The sequence below is a fragment of the Oenanthe melanoleuca genome, chromosome 3 (assembly GCF_029582105.1).
Source record: "Oenanthe melanoleuca isolate GR-GAL-2019-014 chromosome 3, OMel1.0, whole genome shotgun sequence".
Taxonomy (NCBI): domain Eukaryota; kingdom Metazoa; phylum Chordata; class Aves; order Passeriformes; family Muscicapidae; genus Oenanthe; species Oenanthe melanoleuca.
The window spans coordinates 95,967,323-95,991,850 of record NC_079336.1 but is presented as its reverse complement, the minus strand read 5'-3'; the positions used below and the strand labels follow the sequence as shown (position 1 = coordinate 95,991,850).

General features: G+C 36.4%; 1 protein-coding gene across 6 annotated transcripts in view; it reads left to right on the top strand.

The window, feature by feature from the left end:
- Nucleotides 1-24,528, top strand: part of NRXN1 (neurexin 1) — a 668,503-nt gene that overhangs the window by 268,639 nt on the left and 375,336 nt on the right. For 3 of the 6 annotated variants that reach the window (XM_056487056.1, XM_056487055.1, XM_056487054.1), the window contains 4 exons: nucleotides 1,349-1,787; nucleotides 10,757-11,140; nucleotides 19,409-19,612; nucleotides 21,831-21,857. In XM_056487056.1, coding sequence (XP_056343031.1) covers nucleotides 1,349-1,787; nucleotides 10,757-11,140; nucleotides 19,409-19,612; nucleotides 21,831-21,857 — 1,054 coding nt within the window. The remainder of the gene's footprint in view (nucleotides 1-1,348; nucleotides 1,788-10,756; nucleotides 11,141-19,408; nucleotides 19,613-21,830; nucleotides 21,858-24,528) is intronic. The other 3 variants (XM_056487060.1, XM_056487058.1, XM_056487057.1) reach the window with 1 other exon arrangement.

Genomic DNA, 24,528 nt, shown 5'->3' with positions numbered 1-24,528 from the left:
AACTATCACTTGTGGGGTGTGCCATCTTAGATTGTGTGAGTGCTAGTGCTGTGATTTCTAACAGCTCTGCAGTTCATCCCTTTTGTTTTCCCCTTACTAGGTGTGAGAGTGGGCCTGGTGTGTTCAAAGTAGGTCTGGCAGGAAATTAATCCAGAAGCTCTATCCTAAGTATTCAGTAAGCACTTTCTAACCCCCAATAGGGATGTAAAGTCTGAACCAGTGATGGGTCCCATGAACAGCTCCAAACCACACTGCATAGCTGGGACACTGCATCAGATGTGATCTAGCCCTGAGTGATGCAGATCTGTAGATGAAGAAGCCTCAGCACAAAGTGCTTGGTTTTGCTGAGCTGTTGCTTTTTCTCCAAATTGCTCTTTAATGTAGGGCTTAGCCTTAGAAACAGTGAAGAAAGTTTTAACTTCTGTCACTATGGTTTTGTATTCAGCCCTTCAGTGGTGTTTTAGCTTGAGTGTATAATTTATCAAACAATTAAAAGTATTGACAAAGCACCTGTGCATGCCTTTGGTATTGAGGAGCTCATTTCAGCAGCTCTTGCATTATGGATAACTCAGAAAGAGCAGCAATTTGAGAAAACACTAATAAACATTAGAACCCTGGGAAATGGTTGCATCATGACAGACTTCTTGGACCAAGTTAAAATGTGATTTGAAGCAAGAATATTTGCTGTAGAGGTCAATTGGATTTAAAACTAATTTTGTCTTCCGTTTTTATCAGAAAACCTTCAGTCAGGGAAAATATGGAAGTTGAGTTTTTTTAATCAAATTGAATGAGCACAAAGGTTTTCCTGGTTTTGCCTGTTTTGATCTGTTATTATGTTAGTTCTCCTATCTTATATAGCCTCATGAATTCCATGAATGCTACCACTCCTCAGAGCCAAGGACGAACTGAGAATATGTTAAATTATGAAGCATCTGACCTTGGTATATTTTCTGTGCATGAACAGAAGAGTTAAGACAGTGACAAAGGGTTTAGAGGTAGAAGAAATCTAATACTTCTTTATAATAGCAGAATGGCTGTGCAGAGAAAGCTTTTAAGTAATCAAGGCCACACAAGCTAATTTGCAACTCGTAGTATAAATTATGTGTAGATTCTTTCAGATTGTTAGAATTAACTCCAGGGATATTTTTAGAGCAACTTTGTTTGGTTTAATGAAAACAATTATTAAATCATTAGTCAATGAAAATAGTTATTTCATCTTGTTTGTATGTAAATTATCATATTCATATATCATCATCATTATCCTCTAAATAATGTGCCTATTCAGAATTATATCTGTTTGGTTAAAATGGTCAGGTTTCTTCTAGTAACTTCTCTGCTTTGCTTGCAGGTTGTGTATAAAAATAACGATGTCAGGTTGGAGCTGTCTCGACTTGCCAAGCAAGGGGATCCTAAAATGAAGATTCATGGGGTTGTAGCATTTAAATGTGAGAATGTTGCAACCTTAGATCCAATCACATTTGAAACACCAGAGTCTTTCATCTCTCTGCCAAAGTGGAATGCCAAGAAAACAGGCTCAATATCATTTGACTTTCGTACAACTGAGCCAAATGGCCTGATTCTTTTCAGCCATGGGAAACCAAGGCACCAAAAAGATGCCAAACATCCACAGATGGTGAAGGTTGATTTTTTTGCCATTGAGATGCTTGATGGCCACCTCTACCTACTATTAGACATGGGATCAGGTACTATAAAAATAAAAGCCTTGCAGAAGAAGGTGAATGATGGTGAATGGTACCATGTGGATTTTCAGCGGGATGGGCGGTCAGGTAAGTTCCTTTTGCTAGCCTTCAAAATGTGGTTTCTTTCTGCTTTATCTGAGAGAACACTGGGTACATATTGATGTTGTCACAGTTAGAGTGGGGCATCATCTGAAAAATAAGGAAAATATAAATCATTACTTCCAGGTGCCACAATACAATAATTTGCTGAGTAAAATATCTTATGTTAACATTATTGGATAATCAAGTACTTAATCTTGCAAGTGTGTTGTGTGCTTGAAAAACCAACAGTAATCTCCCTCCTTTGGTGCTTGCTTGCACCAAATAGCTGAAGTGGCAAGTCTCAAGAATGAAAATAAAGCAAAAAAGGGATCACTGAAAATAATCTCTGATGTGGGGAATAGCTGCCCCACAGAAACAACACAGATCTTCCAATCATGTCAGCAGGTCTCAGTGTACTTAAATGATATGCTAGTAAAAGGCTAACAACACATAATAGCAGAAATGGAAATAATTGACTTGCCACGTTCTGCCAGTGTGGTTCACATTATGGAGTAGTTTACTAAAAAAATTATCTCACTAAAAAGTGGTAAAAATAAAGAATTCATGAACTCTTCCTCATTCTACTGAAATGTAATATGGCTTAAAGTGCATTTATCCAGTGAAATCGTCAATGTGTATCAGCTCATCTAGAGTATATATCTTGTCTAAACAAATAATCAATATACATCAGTTTAAGGACAGTTCTCTTCTACAATGACTTTCCTGTACTTCATGCCAGGATTTGGAGAGGAAAGGGGCAGGGAATGTACTGAGCCTATAATTCAGTCCTGAAGATTTTCTGATTAACATTAGTATTGGGTGTCGAAAAATGTAACCACACTTCTTTTGGATTTTGTGGGATTTCCCCCACTTTCTTCCTCCTGGTGACTCCCTTTCCATAGCTTGCATTTATAATTTCTTTATGAAACTTAACCCCCCAAAAAGTCGCCATGTTATGGCTTAACTTGTTACTACACACAAATCAGATTTCAGATCAAGCAAATGCAAGATGGAGGTTTAAACTGAAGATTTCAGTCAAATCCATGCTGAAAAATCCGACCAAATTCAATTGAACTGCACTGATTATGAAAAATAATTATTTGATTCCTGGGCAGTGCAGCTTCAAATTCTAATAGTACAGACTTTTATTTTCTTTTTATAATATGTCAGTTGCTCATTAATATTTCTTGAGCTTAAATAAACCTACCAAACAAGAACAAGCAAAACACAACCAAGCAAAAAAAAAAAAAAAAAAAACAAAAACCCACACACACACAAGAAAACAAAGGAAAAAAAACCCCTAATTGAACAACAAAATGCAACTTCTCAAAATCCTCAATTAAGATTGAATATCCAGCAGTTATATTATTTATACTACAGTTTTTATTTCAGACTTTTTCCTTAAGTGTTGTTTCAGTGATTCATATTAGGCAGTAAATCCTGCAATAATCATGCCTGTGGGACTGCTGAAAGCAAAGTTTATTCTTACATCCAAAGCCAACAGATCTATAAAGGAATGAAATAAATGCATAACAATTGCTTACATTTGAAGATAATTTCTATCCTCTCATTGCTTCACAAAAACCATGACTCACAAGTGCCATTCAGAGAGTCTAGGGCATACTTTAATTCTTTAAAATTGTTGGTGGACATCAGCAAGAATATAGAGTAATTTTAGGAAGCAAAAACTTGTTGGTGATCAGGATTGCATATTAATTTTTAAGTAAGATTATAAATAATCAAAATAATCCATCTGATGATTTGCCTATGGTCAAGATAAATGAAAATTATGCAACCCCTCCCGTCACTGTTGAAAACTAATCATAATATCTATTTACTCTAAGACATTGAACTATTAACATTAATACTAAATAAAATGTGCAGGCCTTTGGATTGGCAAACTGAATTTTAACTGCAATTTGAAACAAAATCAAAGTTTATAGTAGGAGAAGTACTATAACACTGGCAATGCTTTTGTTTGTCTTAACGATGATAAGATCTGGTTATTAAAATTATTGGAGAGATGCCTCTGCCTCATTTAAGGTGTAAATGAGACTGTGTGCCACAGTAAAAAATATGGATTTTTTTGTAGCAGTAATTGTGATATAGAGGGAAATAGAAAGAAATAGTAAGAAGTGGGGGTGGGGGAGACACACCTGATTCTAACTGGGCCCTGGCTTCCTTAACCTTATCCCTATCACCCTGTACAATTTTACTCTATTCCTCCAAAGCCACCTGTCCTTGTTTCCACCTTCTGAAAGCTCCTTTTTTTTGCTCTGAGTTTGCTTAGCAGCTCCTTGTCCATCCATGGAGGCCTGATGGCATTTTTGCCCGATTGCCTCCTTGTCAGGATGCATCGTGTCTGAGCTTGGAGAAAGTGATCCTTGAATACCAGCCAGCATCCTTGGGCCCCTCTGCCCTCCAAGGCTAATTCCCATTGGATTCCACTCAGTAGTGCCTTGGAGAGGCCAAAGTCTGCTCTCAAGTCCAGGGCAGTGAGTTGGCTGTGTGCCCTCCTTGCTGTGCTGAGCATCTCATCCCCCTCCAGGTCGTGCTCATGTTATGCATGTTGGTGTGTTTTACTCATGAAGAATAAAATTCACTTTACTATTTCAGGATGCTTTTTGGCTTCATTTCTCTAGCCCAGACTAAACATACTGGAAATCACACAAATATAATTACTTTTCACTAGCTTTCCTTCAGAATTTTTATAAAACTGAATGAATATAACTTGTACAGAAAAAAATTGCTTTTCTGAGACGTTCTTGTTGCCATTGGAAGCATATTTCCCTAGCTATCAATCATAAAGGAAGAGATCCTTCTGTTAATGAATAAGTAGCTCAAATAAACTGTGATTTTTTTTTTTTTTTTCTCTAAATTAAGTTTGCTGTCTTGCAACCTTTTGCTCCTAGCCTTCAAATCCAATGCACAGTGGTTCCCTCCTATTGTAGAATGCTGTGACATTTCTCAAGGAGCTTTGCTAATTTCCTTGACTTTCATATTAGCTGGATCAGCAAGTACTAGATTTATTTCTCATTCTTTACTCTCTTCCAGACTCTCAGTCACAGTGAGCATCCACTCTAAACTACTGACTTTGCCTTTGCTTGTCTGGGACTGCAGTGGAGGGGGGAAGGGAGATGTAAGAAATGTGAAAACTTTTTTAAATTGTAATCAGCCAGACCTCATTTGCTAGTAATTCTATCAATCCACTCAGATTTTGAGAAATACAAAGAAGAAGGAAGAGATGGTGCCTTTTAATATGCTTCTTACTGAAAGAAGTTTTGACCTATAAAGAAGATCATTGGTAGGACAGAATTCCTGAGACCATATTTAGGTAACATTTAAGGGTTAGGTACAGAGAAATATTAATAAGATATTCTCCTCTGGTCCATCTTTCTTGCTAGGTATCCAGCAGTGCTACAACTGCTGTGCCCTGAGTTTCCTCCCAGTACTCCTGAACTGTACATCCTGAATTTCTGAGAAGGACACAGCTTCATAGCAGCCTTCTGTGTGCCTTGTCTTGGCCATGGGCTGCATGCTGCAGTCAGTCCTCATCACAGATATTACATTGTGGTTTAGCACAGAAGATGTATTTAGAATACCTTGCTCTGTTTTATCAACATTTCTTATTAAGCAGATGTTTTTGATGGGCACAAGAAGAAACCAAAATAGGCCACATCAGGTAAGAAGAGATCAGTACAGCTGCAGTAGCTGCAATTAAAACCTTCACATTGAACTGATCAGGAGAGACATGAGATTTAGAAATATGATTCTTATGCACAGTTTTGTGAAAAATTAAATTGCTGAGATAATGAATATGATTGGAGAGGCTCATTACATCATACCTAAGGGAAATGTTTGTTCTGCTCTTAACAATACTGCAAACTCTGCAGAAAAAAAGAATTAGGAAAAAACCCACAAACCCAAACTGAATAAAAAACAACCAAGCTCCAGAAGCAGCTGTAAAGGTCTTTGCTCACAGTGTATCTTGTTACACAGTAGGGATAGGTCTAATAACTGTTTTCTGAGACTTAAGTATTCTTTAAATTTTTAAAACTGTTTGCCATATGCAAAGATAACAATGCAAATGCTTTTTATTTTGCTAAACCATCATTCATCCTTCAGAAAGCACCATCACATAGTGAAATCAGGGAGGAAACTTACCCTTCTTGTCAACCTCCAATTGTGTAGGGCAGCATAAAGCAGAATGTATCAGTATCTATCATTAAAGGGCTGAGTCACTGAAATTTTGAACTAAAGTTAGTTTCAGCTTGAATACCAGAAATTTTTTCTGGAGTATTTAATTAGAGCTTAACTATAATCAACATCTCACTTTAAGTAGTGCTTTGTTGACGTCCATTACATGTGTTTTTGTTGCAGGTTCTTTTTTTTTTTTTTTCCACATATATTCTTCTTTTCTACATATTGCTTCCCACATCTTTTTAACCTTTTAAGAACAGCCAGACTTACATGTTCCTATTTCAACAGATGTCAATAGTTTTCACACTTGGGAGAATGGGTTTATATTGCATTTTAAGCAATATTCTTTCAATTATCTGCAGCTTCCTTGGCTGATCTGTATCTTTCTTGGAGTCCACAATGAAACTTAACCAACACTCAGCCAAGTGGTGCAATAGGTTTCTCTGTAACCCCCAATATATTTCCCATTTTGCTCACATGTGTGTTATTGATTTATATTGTTGTCTTGTCCTTTGAAGGACTTCTCACTAATCAGTTATCCTTTAAGTCAATAATTCTTGCTGAAAACCATAACTTCATTAGCTTTTCTCAAACTGATTTTCCAATACAGAAAGAAGTTTCTGAATGTTGAATTGTACTGTGATTTCAGGTGAAATGCTGCAGAATCAAAACAGCTATAGGTCATTACAGGGCACTTAAATTTATATGTAGTTTCTGGAGATAAGAAATGCTACTTGTTTTTAGAAGCTAGGTCATGAATTCCCAGATTAAATAAGTCACCCCACACCTTCTTGTCTTTGTCATTCCCTTTTACTTCTTTCAGGTAGGACAAACCACATGCTGACAGCATTCTTCCATTGCTTTCTTATTCTGATAGAAATACAAAAATTATCCTTTGAGTCTTAAAAAACTTTGATGGAAGCTGCTTGTATTCTGGAAGGCATTATGGCTATTTTCAAAGAAAAAGCCTTCTCACTACTTATCTGGTTCTGGATGCTGTTATGAAAAGTTGGAAATTTAAGGATGGTTCCTACTCTAGAGATGTTACAATTTAAACCCTTGAGCATCCAGTGATCTTCTGAATCTGCTATTTCCTCATAATATCACTTGTCTTTAGGTTATTTTGTTAAACAACATATGTCCCATTCTTTCCTCTTGCAAAATTAGACAATTTCTATCTTGAGAATGACATTACAGTATCTTTACAGGGAAATTAATTAACCCTTTTGTGCTGGATGCATAAGACATTTGCATGCTCCATTAGCTTCCCTTTCTTCCTCTATGGAAAGTGATGTCCCTTCACATACATAAGAAGAAAGATCTCAGATGGAGGCACACTAATGATTTGACAAAACCATTCCTTTTAATCTGCCTATAATTCCCAGAGAAAGTAGAATTGAAGTCTATCAAAGGAGGTGTGCATCACAGTCCCCAATTTCTGTGATAGCTTCTGCCATTGTTATGAGGTCCAAATTGAGACATTTTCAGCAGAACTAAAAGTTTCCCTCAAGAAAGATAACAAGCTTAAAAAAAAACCAAAAAAACCCAACAAAACAAAACAAAACAAAAAAAAAAAAACAAACAAAAACAAAGAAAACCCCACCAAAACAAAACAAACAAACAAACAAACAAACAAACAAACAAAAAAAGCCAAAAATAATTCACCCCCAAACCTCACCAAGATGAAACAGCATGTGCTACCTCTGTCTCAGCTCTGGGTGCATTGTGAATCCAAAGATGCTAATAGAACCATTGTTTGTTTTTTGTAGGCCTATGTTCTGTGAACTTGAGTTCTGCATTTTTTCTTAGGATTCTTAAAAGGCTCTGTATTTTTTGCTGTATTTTGGAGTATTTTTTGTATTCCCTTATTTTACTTGGATTTTTTTTTTTCATCTGCATTTACAAAGCAATTAGTGAGTAAAGTTTGCATTGTCTGTCAGAGATATGTAAAAGGTAATTTGGATATCATCAGCAGTGATGGCTGTGTTGTTGCCTGTCATATTTTTCTACCTGTAGTCATTAGATGCCCTGATTGCAGTAAGGTTTCAGAGAACTTCTCACACAAAATATTTTATGGGATTTCGTTTCTTTTACCTGGGAAGGCAAAAAGTTCACTTCTTTAAGAAGCTATTGACATCTATTCAAAATAATACTTAAGCTCCCTTCAGGGTAATCCTTTATGACACAGAGCAGAAAAATTTCCTTCTTCAATCTATCACCTTACTATAATTCACAGTCACCAGTTTCCCATATCATTCACCTTCCTAAGTCTTCTGTGCTTGCAGAGCTTCCACTTGGAACAGAGAGTAGCATCTGTACTAGCAGAGATTTATCTGTCTTTTCCTGTGAGCTGAAAGTAACTAGATTTTTATTTTTTAATAGAGAAGGAGTTCTAGGATTCTTTGTTAATGTCTTGAAATGCAATGTCCAGCAGAAAGCAGCACTATTCACATGTTGGAGCTTGCTGTTGGAGGCTGCAGCTGAGTTAACTTGTGTGGGTGCACAAGTGGGTGCTGCCTGAACATGGGTTTAGAGTGTTTGGTCCTAAATTAGCCTGTGCATCAACAGATGGCAGCAAGCAACAATAGCAGTAAGAAATAGTGTGAGGACAAGTACAATTTATATTTGCAGGGTCTCTAATGCTTTTAAAGATGAAAAGATCTGTTGTCTGTTAGCCATCCTTCCTGATACTGTAGGATGCTCTCTGAGAAGTCTCTCTTGGTTTGACAGGTCATCCACAGGTGTCCCTGTTTGATGAAACTGGTTAATCAAATCAAATCTCAAAATGTTTATGCTTGCATGCCTAAGGTCAGACCTACAGCAAGCATTCCATATGAGTGCCAGATTCGGCTTCTAGAAGCTGAGAAGAAACAACAAATTTTTATAGTTAGCAATCCATAATTTTCTTATCAGTTTTAAATAGATGGAAGTTTGGAAGGAAAAGTTTCTTGTTTCAGCATGCCTATTTCTTACTTACTTTCTTGGAAGTTCACTTTGCATCTATGTCATCATTCAAATGACAGAGAAGACATTTCCCATAATACATAAAAGGGCAAACTGACCACATCCTCACTCTATAAATGTGCTTATAGAGATGCAAAAATTCTATGCAAACCTTTGTTTTATGTTGTTAGTTTTCTTCTGATAGTAGGGAGACTGTTTGTGGTATCCAGCCCTTCTAAAATCCATCTGACTCAGGTCACATGGGAGTTGGACCTCCTGAGACCTTTATCCCAAACAGCATTTACTAATGATCCAAATTATTTAGATATTCATTCTGTCAATGTTGTTGAAGTTAACCTACTGAACCATCAAGAGAACAGAAAAAATATAGCTTTTACAGGAGACCATTACTAAAAGAGAAGCTTAAATTTTAGGCTGTACCCAAGTAAGAGAATGATCTTTTTCTGACCTGCCTTTGTTTGCTTAAAACTCACATTTTAGTATGCATGCTATGTAAAGTGTGAATTTTTTCTTATGCACAACTCCTACCACAGTGGAAGCATTTTTGGTAATCAGTGTTATCTTCTGGAATCTGTTTCAGGCTAAGAGTGAAGATGATGAATCATGTTCACTTTATATATATATATATATATATATATATATATATATATATATATATATATATATATGTATGCTAAATTCATCATGGTAAATGCAATCCTTCAGTGTCTTGTCACCACTAAGACCCTTTTGTTGTAATGCCCAGCAGATAACACTGTGTTGCATTCTATGACTGGTCATTATAACAATTTTGTGACGTATATAATATTTTTATTTATATTTTGTTTGCTTTTGTACCCATGTAGAGTAATAAGGAATCACTTCTGTGAAGATCTACGTGATGATTTGATTTTACTTAGAAATAAAATTAAAATTGATTGGCATAAGTATGCTCTGTTAGACTGTATGTTCTAAATTTGTTTTTCTGCTTAATCAAATTTTAAGTGTTACATACCTCATTATTTTAAACAAAGTACCACCAAAAAAAGGTTCTTTGCTGATGACTACATTTTCTTTGTTCAGACACTTTATAAAGAGAACTCTATTTTAGGTTCAATTTTGTTTATTAAATTCTTAGACTAAAATGGAAAATATATTTCTGGTTTCCTGAAGGTCTACATACATCTTCTCTCCCTCTCATTGTAACATGCACACATTTTGAGATAAGTGTCAGAGGAATTGATTTTTCCCTCCAGGACCACATCACTTCCTTCTTAATGATTGCCTGCCTGGCAGCTAATAAGAGTGTTTTCCTTCTCCACTTAAAGAAAAAAGTCTTATCCAAAGCCCAGTGGAAGTGATGAGAGTCTTTTAAAATAATGTGTCTTTGGGCCCAAACCAAAGACTCAGATTTGCCTCCCAGGTTTCAACCTACCAATGAAACCTGGCCTTAAGGCTTTGAAATACATATGAGGGAGTGAAGATGGTGAAGATTTTTTTGTTGTTGTTGCACAATGAGGATGTCTCTGAAAATTGCTCTGAACTGCATTCTTCCCGTATCTATGAGGTCGGTAAGATGATTTTTTACTGGGATTTTTCATATTGTGCTTATGCAGTGTTGTGCATAAAGGTTTTGTAGATCATTAACTTCCTGACTACATTGCAATTGAAATGCTGAAGTGTATCTATGAGTCCATAGCTGTACAAATAAAATACCTCTAGTTCACCTATAGCTGTTTGCCAGGAGCTAATGTGACATGTAGATGAATGAGTAAAAAAAGCAGTACCAAAACCAAATATCTTGAAAATCACTCATTTTATTGTCTTTACAGGGACGATATCTGTGAACACGTTACGTACTCCTTATACTGCACCAGGGGAGAGTGAAATCCTTGACTTGGATGATGACTTGTATCTTGGAGGCTTACCAGAAAATAAAGCAGGCCTGGTCTTCCCAACAGAAGTGTGGACAGCACTCCTCAATTATGGATATGTGGGCTGCATTAGAGATTTATTTATTGATGGTCAAAGCAAAGATATTCGACAGATGGCTGAAATTCAAAGCACAGCTGGAGTAAAACCCTCATGCTCAAGAGAAACTGCAAAACCTTGCCTTAGCAACCCCTGTAAAAACAATGGTGTGTGCAGGGATGGGTGGAACAGATATGTGTGTGATTGCTCTGGCACGGGGTACCTTGGCAGATCATGTGAAAGAGGTAGGTTCCATGAGATGACTGCACTTCTACTTTTATATATATATAAAAAAAAGAACTAACATAAAATAGATAAAATCCTGTACAATGGTTAAAAATGGTAAACTACCACTGACTGTCCTGAGACAAAAAGAAAGCCTCCTTGGTTTCACTTGATGTGAAGTGGGGCCCTGCTCTAGAGTCAAGCATTAATTCTAGAGGAGGGATCTCAAGGGAGGCTCTAAGGTGCATGAAGAAGTATTAGGTGGCTATGATAGAGAGTCAGTACTGCTGAATATCTCCTAGAAAATACCTCCTTTTGTGTCTCATCATACACTGCTGAGTTCTGAAAAGCTTTGTGAAAGCAATTTTCAGTATTATTGCATTGCTATGATGCCTTGGAGTGGCTGCCTAGAGCAGAGGCTGGAAGAAGTTAAGAGAATAAAGTGGGCACTTGTTAAAGGCCTTCAATAGAAACACCTTGGACAGTCAAAAGCTTCCCAGCAGCTACACTCAAGATGGACAATGGTCACGAGTTTTTCAGACAATTGTAAGTTTCATCATTTTACATATATTGGGGTTAATCCTCCAATTACAGCTTCAGGTAATGAAGTCATATTCCCCTAGTTTGCTCTCCCCCAATTCACTTTTGTTTCAGCCTGATGCTGAAGGGTGTCCTTGGGTTCCAGGCCCAGAGGGATTGTTTTGTCTGACCAAAGTGTGAAGAGTAGTTAATACTTTTAGATGAAGTTTAGAGTTATGCACTAATGCAGCACAGAATTTGAAAAATATAAAGGCTAAAATCTTAAGGCATCAGCTAAATTGTCACATTTCAGGTCCAAACTGAGGTCTTGTTCTCTGCCTGTTTATGTCAATATTAGGTTATAATTAAATTTACTTTTGAATTTCACCATATCACTTAAATGCGTGGCCAGAACTTCACTCATGAGTCAAAGCGGAAGAGTCAGTAGGAATTAATATTTTTTACTTCTCTCTTTTTGAAAAGATCCAAGTACCCAAGGAAACTATCTGTAATTATCTAAAATCTCTGTGTATTCCTCTTACCTAGAAAAGATAGCAGTGAAGTTGACAAACTCCATTTATTTAATTGAAAAGATGGAGGGTGGCAAGGAAGGCAGATGTTGAGGTTAGTTAATAGATAGAAAACCCTATAATTTATTCAAAATTGCAGTGTGCTAATAAAAGACTTTAATCTAAGTAGGTAAATGATAAAAAAATAAATGTTTTTAATTGCTTAGTTTTTTGTTTTGGGGTTTTTTTGTTTTTTTGGGTTTTTTTTTGTTTTTTGTTTTTGTTTTTTTTTAATTTATTTTTGTTCGTATTGGAATAGAAAGTGCCAGAAGTTGTATATTTTCATCTCACAGTTGATACAGGATTTTCTTCAGATTTGTCTTCAACCTGAAATCTAAACTTAAAGTTTATTGACTGAAAATGAAGTTCTTTTCATCGAATTTGATTAATTTTTCGACTTAGTCAGATGAAACGAAAATGTGTTCTTTAGAAATAAAAACCCCAAGGAATGTTTTGTGTGTCAGTAGATATGTGCAGTTATATAGTATGGATTCTCAGGTTCTTCAGTGGAGTTTCCCAGTCTTGTTTTGGCTGTTGACGCCTTCGGCTCGTGGCCAGCCGTTCCGAGCTCTCCAGGGTGCTGATCCTGGTGGAGTGGAGCCGGCGGAGGGATAACGGAGCTGCCTGGCGCATCCCCGCAGCCCTCGGTTCGACATGGCTGGTGTACCACCCTGTGGCCAAACTCTCCAATTACACAGGGGCTCAAGCAAAAACCGCATTTGCATTTTTTTTTTATTTCCACTGGAAAGCCGGGAAACATGTGCCTTAGAGACATAAACACATGCAGATCTGCAAAGAACTGAAAGCAGGCTTCATCACAGCAACTTCCCATTTATATATTGGACAGGTGGTGATGTTTTATAAAGAAACCTTTGCCTTTTATTTCCCATGCCTTATTTTCAAGCTTTGTCCAGCTTCACTTTCCAGTGCATTCCTCTGGTGGGAATGTGGTCCTGGAGTGGTGGTGTTGGCTCCTCCACAGCAACATTTGGTTCTTGTCCAACAGAAATATGTGTGGCACTTCAGCAGCATGAGATCGTTTCCTGCTCTTGGGTTTCCCTCTCCAGAGGGAACTGCACTGAAAGGAGATGTCTTCTCAGTAATATTCATTTCCCAAGTGGTCATGGATTAATAAGATTATAGCTTTTGGGATTCTGAAAGCGTCGTGTTGGCATCCTACCACACAAAGTTATTATAACTACTACCCATGTGTAGGAACTGATAAACTTTTGTATTTGGTGATATGAGCAGCACATTTACAATTGTTCCAACTAGTTTAAATAGAAGGCAAAGACGCTTATTTCAGCAAACAATGCAGTTTCACAAAGAAAAGAAAGCTTTAGGATAAAATACTGGAGATTAAACAACTAGAATATTTAACATTAAGTAATTAATGTGTCTTCAGTAAAAAAAAGTGTTGATCTACTTTTTATTGTAATTTGTTTTTTTTTTTTCATATTATTTCATCTGAAAAGAAGTGCTGATATCTATACATGTTTATTGAACAATACAGAACCTAAAATAATTTCAGCTCATTAGTGCACCAAAGCCCTGGAACACCACTGTGTTTTAATTTGTATCTATTTTAATTTTTGTATACTAAAAATTTTATATATATATATATATATATATATATATATATATACATATATATTTATATCCACATCCATTTTATCCTGTTACAAGTTATACTTGATTTTATTCTTGATTTTCAGTAAGGTTAAACATCAGCATAATCTGTAGATTGGCTTTAGTAGATTATGAAAACTCTAGCAGATGGATGGACAGATGTCACAGCCATATAATTTGGCATCCTCTCATACTTTGAGGATGACTGAGTGACTGCCTCTTGGCAAAGGCTTTTGCAGGTGTATTCTTTTGACTGGATGGCCAGCAACAATAGTAAAATCAAACAGGGATAAGAAAAAGTAAAGATGCAAACAAAGGTTTATGAAGGTGACATTTCTGAAGAGAAAATCAGTTTATAGTAGAATGTGTAGATGTCCATAGATGTGTAGATGTCCATACTGTGCATGCACAGACTCCTACATACACATATACACATTAATGAAATGTAGCTTTCATTCCTTGTGTTATACCTGGATGTTTAAAATTTTTAAATTAAGAATAATAGAGGTTATATGAGGATAGATGGCATTAAGAATCAGGTGTTCTAAATATTATACTAATTCCATCACTGTCTTAAATTAGCTGATTGGTCCTGTGTGTTAAAGTTGTAACAAACTTATAACGTGGCTTAGGACCTTATTCAGTCTTGAAATAATACCAGTGTAGGAGCTGGGAGGTGTGGAAGGAGCTCACACCCTGACAGGGCCACCCTGGAAAATCATCCCTTAGATAAGAAATTGCTTATAAGAAAATGCTAGAAATATTTTCACCCCCTCTTGCAGACTCCCGCATTATCTCTTTGTGCTTTAATTGGGCCTTTTTTCAATCCCTTTGGTAATTGATCACTTTTACCTAAAACCTTTAAGTAGTTGGATAGTTTTCAATCCTTGATATCATTGGTTCATTTTCTAAGGCACCCTAACCCTATAAAAACCCCTTTAATAATTTATGTACTCGGACTGCTGCTCAGACCCCTTCGTAGAAATAAAGTTGCCTGTGGAACCTCTGTTCAGCTTTCTTGGTCTCTTCTTCACTGGCTGAGAAGGTGCTGCAAGAAAAAATGAATCTTACAAAAGATATGATAGCCTAAGCTTTAGGCATTGCTTGCATCTAAGCACCTTGTGGCTGAGTCTGCCTGAAGCAGCCAGGAAAAGCTGTTCCATACTGAACATCTTATCTGGGCTTCTTGTGGCAACAGGGGCAAAACCCAAGCCCCAGCAGATACAGGGAGGAATAATTTCAGCTTCTATTCACATATTATCCAGTAAATAATCACATAAAAAGAATTGTTTCTATCAGATTGATGAAAATGTTCTATATAGATCTCCAAGGCTTCAGATTTGGGCCCAGGTGGATTGAAGAAGAAGCCATGGAGAAAACACAAAACACTGGGAAGAGAACAAAAAGTTCAAAATTGACTCAGTAGCAGCCAATATATTTGAATACTCACACAATTTCTTGGAGTAAAATCATATCTATCAGGCAGCATGTTCAGGGCACATTGTTTTTCTACTCATACTGGTAAATAAAACAGGATCAGAGAGGAAACCTGAATACTTGAATATTGATGATCCAGATTTCTCATACGTATCCTGGCATGGCTCTGGACTGTACAATCTGTTATTTCTGGGCAAAGTTTGGGGGGGATTTTAGTGACAGCAGACACAGAGGGTGATTTTATACTCTAAAAATAACTCTGTGGGAAGCAATACAGTCCTCCTATAATTGCTGACACACTGAAAGTGAAAAATTGGGAAAAAATTAATAATTCTGTCTTTGGGACTTCACAAGGCACCACAAGGGGTCCAGAGGAAACAAGATCCTGTTTTATTTATTAAAAATGTTCAATAGGTATTTGCACTCACCAAGAATCATGTCTTTAAAACAACTCCAACTTGACTCCAAAACTTATGAGAAATTCCATATTGGTTTCACTTTAATTTAAATAAGCTGTGAATAGAAGAATAGCATCTATTCAGGAAATTCTACTTTACTCCAAAAATATCCAAATCAGCATTTCTGAGGGTAGGAGCAGATGTAGGAGAGTTTCCAGAAGAGTTGGTGCCTCAGTCTTGAGCAATTTAGGAAATTCCAGCTCAAGTGGAAATTAAGGTTGTGAATCTCCTCTCATGTCAGTACTGATCTGTGCATCCTTGAGTTTAGACATGGATATAATTGAGGTGGTGTATGTGTGTATGTAGGAAAGAAGACTGTGAAGATTTTGATAAGAAACCAATTGGAAAAAAAAATTGAGAGGGGAACTGAACCCTTCAGTGGGATTGTTTTGCAGTTTGGTTCATTTGTGTGTTGTGGTTGGCTGTTTTTTACCACAGGAGCAGGAAAAGTTGGAATTGTCAGGTTTATAAAACTGAAATTCAAAGAATGAATGTATAAAACATTTTAATATAAATCTCTGTATTATATAACACCATTTATTTCTTAATAACTCTACTGCATGCACTTATCTGCTGCCACCAAAAAAAGAGAAAATTTTTCAGTGCTTATTCAGGATTTTCTGCTGTTTTTCTTTTCAGCACTATGATTCCAACAGTGAAGTGGTAGTAAAACTTCCTGCTTTAAATGAATATCACATCCTGAGCTAAACTTATAGTCTACTACCATTTGATCTAATAATTAAGAGAAAGCTGAACAAGAGAAAAAAGACATTTTGCCAAAACTTACGTGACAATATTTATCAGTATAGATTTAATTTAAAGATGAGACACCTCCTTGGAATTAATTAGTTGGTCCAAAGGAAAAAAAAAAAAAAGAAAAAAAAAAAAAAAAAAAAGAAAAAAAAAAAAAGAAGTGGGGGGGGAATTAATGCATATTTTATACATATATATTTTTTAGCTGAACTATTCCTTCAAGGTTTGTGTAACTGTTGCCTCTTGTCATGTAGGTCACCTTCTTACTGACCAGGCCTTGTAAATTAAAAATCCATTCCTGCCAGTTTTGTGCTTGGTTCTGCTTTGTTTGTTTGGGTTTTTTGGGGGGTTGTTTTCTTTTGTTAGCTTTTGACTTGTTTCTTATTTTCCATTTGCCTCTGCATTTTTGGCTTGGTTTTTTTCTGGTTTTGGTTTTGATTGGTTTATGGTTGTTTTTTTTTTTTTTCTTGCTTTTTTTTTCCCCCCTTCTGTTTTGTTTTTTTGTTGTTGTTGTTCAGGGGGGAGAGTTGGGTTTTTTCCCTTTTATCCCTATTTTTCTCCCCCATGATGCTTTGATATTTAGAAAGCCTGTGCCTTGGAAAGGACATATTGACATATTAAAAGGAGCTGGTTGACATGAGGGGGCTTCCTGATTGCCCAGAGCTTTTGAGTCATTTGATCTTCTGTTCAGTATCTTTGGTCTGTTCTTGGAACATCTGTTCCCAAAATAGTGGCACAGTATGGCTTAGGAGGATTAAGTATCTAATCACATCAGGTCTGCTCACCATGGTGTTACTCACAGGCTATCTCCAATCAAATTAAGGCTCCAATTAAGTTCCTGCTCTCCTTTTTCTGCAATTTTGGGGAAAAAAACCTCGGAAAATTACAGGAAAGTTGGCAAACAACAGCAGTGCTGATTCTGACAGCTCTCTTTTTTATATTATCCTAAGATAATATGTTAGCAACAGAACTCTAGCACTGATGAATGTTGGGTTTGCTCTGTATATGAAAACCCTGACTACTACTAATTTGGTGGAGTTTTATAGAAAATACTAAATACCTTTTGTTTTCTGTTATATTGGCATGTAACTTAGGGGTTTTTCCTGGAAGTCTTTGCCTAAATTATGTTTACCTTGATAAAAATCTTGGGAGATTTTTATGCATGGGTTAGACAGATAGATATAGGAAGGAATTGAAAACCCCAACTTTCTGACTTCCCCCAAAAAACTGATAAACAAACAAGGGAACCCACAAAAACCCAACCCCCAAACTAACAAATAAAAACACCAAACCATCAAAAAGCAAATCACCTTTCACTGAAAACTCTTTGACTTGAAGACACTTTTCAAATTGTTGCAAGTTAATTAAGTATTTAATCTACTTCACAGAACAATTTTTGATTTAAAATATGCAGAAAACATGATTACCTGCATAGTCAGAAATCATCAAACTATAATTCTTCTAACCTGTTACATCTAAGGACTTTCACAGCAGTCTCAGTAACCAGTTTTTTCCCAACATCAGGCTGTTTTCTCCAAATTTGTATTGGGGGTATTTAAAATTCTTTACACAGGAGAAGGTTGCTCAGAGAAGCTGTGGATGCCCCATCCCTGGAAATGTTCAAGGCCAGGTTGGATGGGGCTTGGAGCAACCTGGTCTAGTGGGAGGTGTCCCTGTCCATGGGGACATGGATGGAATTGGGTGATTGTTAAGGTTCCTCCTAACCCAAGTAGTTTTCTGATTGTTTTAGTGAAAATATCATCTATCACTTTTTCCTCTCAGAATTAGTAGAACATTTTGTCCTTCCTGGGTTGTGTAGGTTGGAAGTCTTGAAGAGCTTATCTGCCTTTAGCAGCATACAAGATATGCTATGGGAACACTTTTGGCAAATAGTTGTGATACTTACTTAGCCTAGTATCAGTAGTATTAGTCCTTGAAAATATGATTGCATGTTGACACCACAATGAACTTTTAGGTAAGTGGCTCCATTACACTGAAGTGAATTTCAGCCTCGAGAGGCTTCCCCATTGGTGTTTTTCACCCACAATGTTTGGCTGTCCTGCCAAAAAGGAACCTCCTAGTACATTTCAGAAATATTTGTGCTTTCTAGGAATTGCAGTGCCTCCCTGTAAGCAGAAATTCAGTCTCTTGCTACCTTTCTTGTTACCAGCCTGGAAAAAGAAGGCTTGTGACTGGTTGCTCTGGGGTCTGACAGACTGTGATTGCTCTGCACCAGAGCCTCTGGCAGGAGGGTTTCCTGCAATGTCTGAAAGTGACAGCTCTTTGCTCATCTTGGGGGTTTTAAGATGTTACCCTCAATATGCCAGTTCCAGTCTCAATCCTCTTGCTGAGGCTGTCATAGTGTTCTTATAAACATTTTTGATTCCATACCATGATTTTTGTAGTCATGGAACAGCCTGTGCCCCGTCCAAATCGTGATTTTTGCTCACTTTATGACAATGGCAATCCATAGTTGTAGCAATGCAAATAGGTTTATATATGAAGCATCCCAAGGTGATTATCTAGGGTAATGACAGTCAGGCATGGGCTTTTGTTATGCTGTTGATGTTACCTGAATATCTTTTACTGATTTGACCTATTTTGAGCAGGCCTGGTCTTTCAAGTGCTGCATTTACAGGAGATTTTACTGGTCTCACTGAAGATGCACACATGACTGGTTGGGTCATTAAAGAACAATTTAGTTGCTTTAAAAAGCACCATGATTTGCCACTTAATCCAAACAAACCCTAACAAAACCCCCAAATCTGACTTCCCTTGTGTCTCCTAATAATAATAATGAAAAGTAATATGTAGTTTTTCTGTGTCATGCTGACTGAATATATATTTACCATCTTACCTTTAAGGAGTTTCAGCAAACAGAGCATAATTCTTTAACAACTGATCCTCTCCTTTGTGTTTCCAGAGGCAACAATTTTAAGCTATGATGGAAGTATGTTTATGAAAATACAGCTTCCTGTTGTGATGCACACAGAGGCCGAAGATGTTTCTTTAAGGTTCAGGTCTCAGCGAGCTTATGGCATTTTAATGGCGACAACTTCCAGGGAATCTGCAGATACCCTTCGGCTGGAGCTGGATGCAGGACGGGTTAAGCTAACGGTCAACCTAGGTAACAACCTCTTCCTCCAAGGAATTAACATTTCCTTTGCATTTTTCTTTTTGCTTGCAAACATTTACGAAAGAGCCTGTTTTAACATTAAAAGTAAACTGAAACTATGTATAAACACACATCAATGTGGCATTTGCATACGTGCACAAATACACGGCCATTATTACAATTTGTTTTGTTTTCTTTTGCATTTTTGTATTCTTTGTTTAGTCTTAACATTACTCATCACAATATTTTTATACTGTTGTGTATTCTAAAAAATGAAGACAAGTTCATCAGTGGTATTTTTTTGCCTAATTTTTTTTTGGTTTTTTGATTGTGGAAGATTGGTCTCCCTCCACAATTTCTTCAGAATAACAATTCCACAATTTTAATGTGCAAGCAGAAGCAACATATATGTAGGTCAACTCAGTTTTACCTCCGCCAATTAATCTATGACATGCAAATATATCACAGACTTTCTGGTTTTTAACACTAAAATATTGCAGTTAGATACTCCCACTGATGGATTTCTTGGTCTCCTTTTTTTAGATGTCAAATCTATATTAAATCCATCTCCTCTTTTTTAAACAGTTCTGTAGTGGTATTTTTGTAGTATCGAACGATAACACAACCCTTCAATGCCCAAAGACTGCGGCCCTCAGCAAACAGCCTTGTGAACACAGGAGGCACAAGCCCTTTTACAGAAAAAAAAAAAAAAAAAAAAAAAAAAAAGAAAATTGGTTTCTTTGTTTAAAATGTGATGGACAAAATGTCAGGTTATGGTTTTCTCTAGTTAAAAGAAAAGAAAAGAAAAGTAAATAAAAAAGGCGATTCTGCCCCACTTATTCATAAGTCCAAGTCAGGACCTAAAACAGAACAGGAATATACTCAGGAAAATGCACATCCCCTGCAGCTATTCCCATTCAGGGGGATGCTATTTTTAAAGGGAATTAAGTATTTTATTGCTTAGTCACAGATTTAGAAAGCGCTGGTGGGGAGTGGGGAGGGTAAGGAAATAACCATCTGATCCTCCGCTTCATCCCAGTGTCGCTCCCTGGAACGCTGCCCTGGCGTTTAGCGGTGAGGAGGGAGGAGAAGGAGCCAAGGGTGACCTTCCCTGACCTTGACCTGTGCCCTCCTGGTGGAGGCCAGGGCGGGAGGCTCTGAGAGTTTCTGTAAAGGGGGTGTGCAGGTGCTGCTCCTCGGCTGTTTGCAACCACTTTTCTGATGCGGTTGACGACACATGACAAACTCAGCTATATGGAAACAAAATCTAGGTTTGATGGTATACATGTTCCTCAAAGGTCTAAACCACAAGTAAATGTACAGACCAAGTAGGGCAGTGTAGGGTTTGGGTTTTGGTTTTGTTTTTGATTTTTTTTTTTTTTAAGTAATAAATGAATGCAGGTAGCCTGGCAGAGGATCATGCACAGATCAAGTTATTCACTTTACATACAAAATACCACCCTCTGCCTACTTCTATCGTTCATCAAAGTCAATAAAAAGTAAATAAATCCATGCCTTAAAAATATTGTTTCTTCCTCCAACACTCCTTTTTTTCTCTATCTCTTTTTTATTTATTTGTTTATTTAGTCAGGAAAGAAAACAATCTTAACATAGAAAGGGTTCCCTTCATTCTCTAATGAGCTTTATAAATACACGATTTTTTTCTCTGTATTATTATAACTTTAAAGTAGTCACTGTTCATTTCTAAAAACTAGATATTAAGGATATGTAAATCTACAACCCCTTATTTCTGGGCCTGGGTGATGAGCCCTGAGTGTCACTCCTTAGCTTTTGAAGATGAGCCTTTGAGGTTATACTATCCACAAGCTGTCCAAGGTGTCTGATTGTGGCCTGGCCTGCTCTATGACCCATTGTGACGGAGCACTTTCTAATTGCACTGAGAGAAATTACCTGTTCTTTCACAGATGGGGAGAAAGTTGCAGCCTGCCTCAGTTAAGCATCTTTGACTTTTAATCCTGACTTTTCACTTAGATTTGTCACCATGTAGCTTTGTTTGAAATTGGCCATTTTTTACCCTATTTGTCGTTTCTATTGGTAAAGACTTATGGCAGCATATCTGGGTTATAACAGTATGTAAAGACTGATGATATGGAGTGGCCATATTTGCATGTGTCTGTCCCCAGAAGGGTGGACTGTGATTTTATTGGATGTCTGCAGCTATTACCTTGAAGGATAAATTTTCATTTTTCATCTATTCTTCCCCATCTAGACTGTATCAGGATTAACTGTAATTCCAGTAAGTGCCTATTCAAACTTTTTAAAATGTTATTCCACCATTATAAAATATGCAAACTAGAATGACAAAGATTGTGGACAGCTTGCAAGCATTTGATAATTTATTAATGAAATGTGATGATGAATTATCATTGTGTAAAAAGTCATCATACACTTTAGCACTTGTTTTTTGTCCTTCCAATAGGACACAACATTAACTAGACTATTAAAAAGGAAGCATTCTTCAGGTTGTAAGCAAACCTAGAGGAAATGGTGCCTGTTGTACTGTATTATTCTAGATAGGCTATTTTATTTACAGTACCCATAGATTTTTTGAACCAGCATTTCTGATAAGCTGTTACACATTTTTCCCCCTCCTTCTAATTTTCCTGACATTTTTACCTTCAACTTGTGGTTAGATTGTTGGAAAATAATAGTTTTTACTACAAAAATTTCTATTTTACAATCCCCCTAGACAATTACCTGTATTTACTGGCTGGTTATAGCACAATTTGGTTTTGCTAAATCTTTGATTTATGGAAATATGATACATTTCAATAAGGACTGAGAATGACTATTTCTATGATGATTTTTTACACTCTAATTATGTTTAAAATCCTTGAATTGAACAATTTTTCTCTGTGATATGCATGTTTATGAAACAGAGGGAAACATTTGCCAGATGAATGGACTAAATTTTAACTTCTCTGATATTATTTGGATTAAGAGGCTATATTCTGAAAGGAGAAAAAGGACTGTGATTTTATTTTGAGTCTATGGAATTCCTGAATGGTGTCAACAAAATTATTGATAGTAAGTATGGTAGATTTGAGTTTTGGGTTGTTTTTTTGTTTCCCTTCCTAACAGGTTTTCCAGGCCAGAGGACTGGCTTTAAGAAAATAAGTAAAAAAAAAAAAAAAGCTAAACAACAAACTGCACAGGTTTAATTTGTAGTTGGTAAGAGTTAAAATGTATTAACATAACATTCCTTATAACCCATAAAGAAAAACAAGGATCTGAAGTTATTCTTAATGTGTCATTTGCTAATAGATTTTTCAATTAATAATTTTTACAAGACAAAAATACAGCATTTTTATTAAAAAACAGAAAAATTTCTCGAGGCAAGTGTTTAATTTAAACTGTTCTTAAATTCAGAGAGACTTCAATACAATAAAATAAATGCTTGTAATCCCCAAGGCATAAAGATATCCTTGTATTAAAAAGAAAATAATAAAAAAGTAAAAAATTCTCACATAAGCACAAATATTTCCTGTTTCCACTTGCTAAAATATATAAAATCATGAAAAATCTCAGAAGGATTTTTTTGGTCTGCCACAGAACACTATTCTTTTCTACTAATGAAATTTCAGTTTTAAAAAATAAAAAACAAGTGTAAGATAAGCAGGTTTTTGGGCAGAACTGTAATAAGACTGCCTGCTCCTGGTAAATTCCTTTTTTTCCTAGGAAAAGCAATATTGCTTTTTTCTTAACTTCCTTAATAAAATCAGAAAATCCTTCTGAAAACAGAGTTACTAACATAAGGAAATCCCCCAGGAATAAAGCCACAATATAATAATAATAGGTGTTTTCATTTTTTAATCTCTTTTGGATTAAATGATGTGTCAAAGATAAATTTAAATCCTTTCTAGGCTTCATTTTCAAGCAAGTTTTGATTCAAAAGAGAATCTGCAAACACAAGCAAGCCTCCAATTAGAGGCTTAAAAAGAGGAGCAATGTATCTACTGGGTTGGATTAGCCATTTTAAGTTCATGGTCTCATACAGAAACAACATAACCTTGCTATAAAATATTCTTCTTATCAAATACTCATAAGTTATTTTTCTTTACAGTTTGTTTATAGTGGTTGTGTTGTTAGGAATGAACTTGGGTGATTAATTCCACCTCCCTGTGGTGCCTGTGTGTACTGAGCAGGGTTTTGTGAGCTTTCAGTGTGGTAAGTACTACAATGCTTTCTTATCTGCACTGGAGTTTTTCAGCAACCAGGTGTTTCATGAGGAATTTCTGTACCCTAATTTTTAGATTATGGAGAATTATTGCTCTAAACAGTCCTAAAAAATACTTATTAGACAATATAATGAGGTTAAGTGGGGTGCAATTTGTGTCAAAGCAACAGCATCCAGAACTGGATTATTGAGTTGCTAAACACTGTGATAGTTGAGTGTCTCTCTTCTTTCTGCTGAGAGCTGGTTATGTATGTATCAATCCTGATTTTGGGGTGTAAAAGTAAATCTGGTTTTCATGCTTAAAAACCCTTTTTTTTCCATTTCCTATTTCTGTTTCTTAGAAATTATTCCTGGTAATATAACCTCAGTGTTGGGACTGAGTTATGTGTTACAGCTAGCCTAGTAACAGAGTTAAGGTCAGGATGAAGGTATCTGGTTTGAATTTGGAGAGACAATTTTTAAAAAAATCCAAAAAATCTAAGCTGAACATCAACAAGCTTGAGAGAAGAAAAAGGAAAATGTGAATGTAAGCACCTTCTGCTGTGATTTACAAACCCAGGGAATAAAATACAGCACCTCCTCCTCCTCCTTTCATTTTCTCCTGAAGCCTGTCTTCTGCTCACTGCAGATCAAATGAATAAGTGTTGGCTGACAGAGCTGAGATTATGGCAACAACTTTTTCTACATATGGTCATCCCTTCACCTTTAGCTGATGTCCTGTCTTGCAGAA